This window comes from Mastomys coucha, unplaced genomic scaffold (genome assembly GCF_008632895.1).
Source record: "Mastomys coucha isolate ucsf_1 unplaced genomic scaffold, UCSF_Mcou_1 pScaffold9, whole genome shotgun sequence".
NCBI lineage: Eukaryota > Metazoa > Chordata > Mammalia > Rodentia > Muridae > Mastomys > Mastomys coucha.
Window position 1 is genome coordinate 62341852 of NW_022196915.1, and position 4339 is coordinate 62346190.

The following is a 4339-nucleotide window of genomic DNA, read 5'->3' on the forward strand; positions in this document are numbered from 1 at the left end:
CACACACACACACACACACACACACACACACACACACACACACACACACACACACACACCCAGAAAGCACCTATTTCTTCGTAACCTATTGGAAAGATGCCCTGCCTTTCCTGTGATAAAGACATAGCAGAGTAAAAACTCTCTGGTCTCTAAGAGGAGGACAAAGGCCCATTTTGGAACCACAGGAAGAGCATGTCAATGAAGAAATGGGTCAAAACTAACACAAGCCTATTATGTTTCCTTTCTCATATAGCCCCAGAAGGCTGCATATGGAGTCCTGTATAGAGTGTTCTGAACATGTATAGACAGTACACATCATATTGTCTAGGACTCTTAAGCACATTCTATGGTTTTAGCACAAAATCACCAACTTATACATTTTTAGAATTTATTTCATTCTAGCACCACTCATGACAGACAGTATTCTGGGCTAAGAATGGAAACAAACAGAAAAGAAAAGAGGACAAAGAAACAGCCTTTTATCTACTTGTCTCAATTCACAGACAACAGAGAACCAATGACCTAAGCTGCTGACCGCACTTAGCTTCCTGGCCCCCTCCTTTAGTTTACTCTCCCCCTAAAGCATAACCAGGGGCTTCACAATTAACAGCCTTCCGTCTCCTTTAAACCAGTCAGTGTGGTAAGTTGTGACATGTGAATGGATTTGAGTCTTCTGCCCACTGAAGACATGTGTTTTATCTTTGAGACATCTGCTATCTCACACAAAATAAGTACAAGGAACCCAGATACCATTCTATGGGCACTCAAATCTGGGTGTGTAAGACCCATCTTATAGAGGTTTTATTATTTTTTCCCCAAACTTAGACCAAAAGGAAATTAGGCAATACCTATCTATCAACTGTTATTTAGACTTCCTTTTCTCTTTAGGAATGTATCACATTTCTGCCAGGCTCCTTAAGAACTGCTATTGTTCCACTGCAACACACACAGTAGTTAAACACTTGGCTCCTTTCTCAGTTGGAGTTTCTATTGCTATAATAAAACACAGAACACATGACCCTAAACAACTTGGGGAGCAAAGGGTTTATTTCAGTTTACAACTTGCAGTATATCATCTGGGGAACTGGGTCAGGAACTCAAGGCAGAGACTCATAAGGAGGCCAGTGAGGTGGTGCTTATGGCTTGCTCCTCGGGGCATGCTCAGCCTGCCTTCTTAGAGCACTCAGGATGTCCAGCACAGAACAGCACTGCCACAGTGCTGGACCCTCTCACACCATCAATCAAGAAGATGCACCACACACTTGCCCACAGGCCAGTCTAGAGGGGCATTTCCCCAAATGAAGCTCCTGCTTCTAAACTGACTCTCGCTTCTATCAGTTTGACATAAAAGTAGTCAGTACAAGTCCTAAGCCAGACTGCTTGGGTTGAATACTTGGACAGATCGATTTCACTCACATGGGTAATACTAGTAGTTACAGTTCAAAAGGCAGGAATTAAGATGCCAAGTCATTTTTATGAAGAACTTACAAAAGTAAGTGATATATGTGCTTACATACATAAGACAACTTACATCCCTATCATACATTGTTCTATACATTCACTCAGCAAAGGTGTAAGAACACAGGCAGTCCTCACTTGGAGTAGTAGTGGAGGACCAAAAAAACGCCCATGACATCTGAAGTGCAACAGCATGGACCTTGATAATTCATGAGGACAACTACCACTGTTCCAGAACCTTAACATTTTCAAATAATTTTTAAAAACTGACATATAGTTGTACATATTTGTATATGATCTTTGAAAATTTGTTGGAATATTAAAACTGGTATGGTAAACCATAGAGATACAGAAAACAAAAATGTAGTAAATTTGTATTTATGAAGTATTTTGTGATTAGAAACAGAGAACTAAAATGCTGTTAACACTTTGTAAGCCTGATCTAGAGCAATCTGGACAGTGGCCCCCCTCTCCCACATAGCTCCCGATGACAGAGCAAGCACTTCCTTCTCTATGCTTAGCGTGGGTCATATAGCAAGCTGCAAGTGCCAGTGAAAGGAAAGGATGCTGATGAAAGGCATGCAGAAGACTCACATTGTACTGATGGTTAGCAACAGGCTTGTAATTGGTTGTTACAACTTTGTCCAGCTGTTGTGACAGCCTTACGGGTTTAGAAGATTCTTCTATTTGCAATCTGAAAAACAGAAGGCATTGTTAGTCCACTGCTTAGTAGCTTAAGTCCTGTGGTTATGCCAATTACAAAGCATATATAAACAAGTAAGCTCAGAATCCCCCAGCAGCTTTACCGAAACACTTAGGAACACTAAAATAACAGTAACAACAATGACTACAATGTAAAAACTAGCTCTATAAACTAAATATACTAGTTATTATAGTCCTGAACATAGCTGTGAAACTATGTTGCTTGGGTAAATGAAACTCTACAAGCAAAACAAACTGTCTTAAATTACTATTGTCTACAATTCATCAATCCAAAGCTTACACTATCCTGAAAAGAAATATGGATGCGTAAAAAGCCCATATCAACAATCTGTGTATAGTGACTAGTGGCTGGCTACTTGATCAGACGTTGGTGCTCGAACATTCTTGTCACCACAGAAACCTCTACTGGACAGCAGTGGGCCTACAACATGGCAGAACTCTGTATGAATTAAATGTAACCCAAAATATTGTTTCCAGAAAATAAAATTAAAATAAAATAAACACACGACCCCACATATAACATGAAGACATGAGTGCCTATAACTTTAAACAGTGATTTATTATATCCTAATTTGTATACTAAAATTGTTCCTTAAAAATTAATGCATTTGGTTTATAAGCAAAGTAAATCCAAAAATCTGCTTTGAGAGGAGAAAAGTGCAGCTCTCAAAAGTGCTTATTTTTAAAGACACAAAAGGTATCATTGTCCCTTTAGACTTTTCCTCAGCAGGGTATCAGAATACAAAATGTAACATACTTAAGAAAATTGCCTACCATATCTGGCTAACTTATAACTGAAGATTAAGCATGAAATAAAAGTATTTTGGAAAAATACCTAGACTTATCACTTATGAGTCTCACTGAGAGATGCACTCAAGGATGTTAACACAGTAAGGCCTCTAAGGAATTAATGGATGCAGCATATACAGCCAAGAAACTAAAACCAGGTTAGAAACAGCTTATGCACTGAAGTTTTTTTAAAAAGGTTTATTTTTATTTATGTGTATGCATTTGTCTCTGTGTGTATATTTCACATGTATGTGGGTGCCCAAGGAGGCCAAGAGAAGGCTCTGAACTTCATGGGGCTGGAGTCTGAAGTGGTTCTGAGCAGCACAGTATGGGTGCTGGGAACTGAGCTCACATGCTCCGGAAGAGAACTGCTGAACCACTGCTCCAGACTGTTAAAAACGGGGAACTACGTGAAAGATGGAGAATTAGAATTAGTACATTTTAAGAATTTTTTGTTGTTGTTGAGTTTCTAAAATGTGTGCAATAAACACCCATCATTTTTTTAAATGGCAGCCTGTACCTGTACCCTGGATTTCTCTGTAGCCCCTACGACCTGACTCATGATCATGAGGCATGCCTCCCATTTAGTTCTAAAAGTCAATTTCATCATCAGAGAGTTGTGCCACGCTGATTCTCAAGGCATCAATTTTTTTTAAATAAAGGAACACATTTTCTTATATAAACAAAGCACTCGTACAAAAAAATTTAACCTTTCTATTATACATTAAGAACACCAATTCCCAGAGTTTTGTTTTAATTAAAAGAGAACACCCTATGACTCAAAATTCAAAAGGTTAATCTATGGACTGAAATCACAATGCATTTCAAAAGAACTTAATCTTAAAATATTTTCATTAACCATGAATAGTTTAAAATAGTTTAACAGGCTTTTTAATTTAACACTAAATAATTCATTTAACATTATCTCATGATGTGCCAGAACAATTTGCAACTCTATTTTATTATTAACAATGCTCTAAATTAAACACTGCTGGCTTCAACACACTTTCAACATCAAAACAAGGATTATCTGGGTTTTTCAATAGAATGTAATTTGGAAATACTCAGTTCACAAAGCAAGTATCCAACTACATACAAAGGTATTAGGCTGAATGAGGAGTAATGCCTGTGTTCTGACTATGTCTAAGACTAGGTCTTATCTTCTTCAGAACATTAAAAAGTACGGTGCTATTTCCAAGAAACTGTAAGCAGGAATGCAATATTCCTTTGCTTGTTTGCTTCTTGGGGAAAGGTCTCATTATGTAGACTTGCCTGGCCTCGAACTCACAAGATCCACCCGATTCTGCCTCCCAAAAGCTGGGATTCAAGGTGTGCCACCATACTTAGCATAAGAATCACCTTTTTTTTT

General features: G+C 38.2%; 1 protein-coding gene across 1 annotated transcript in view; it reads right to left on the reverse strand.

Annotated features, from left to right (window-relative positions):
* The window catches only part of Gtf2f2 (general transcription factor IIF subunit 2), a 120322-nt gene that overhangs the window by 22621 nt on the left and 93362 nt on the right, over window positions 1–4339 (reverse strand). The window contains exon 6 of the mRNA XM_031362802.1: window positions 2053–2152. Coding sequence (XP_031218662.1) covers window positions 2053–2152 — 100 coding nt within the window. The remainder of the gene's footprint in view (window positions 1–2052; window positions 2153–4339) is intronic.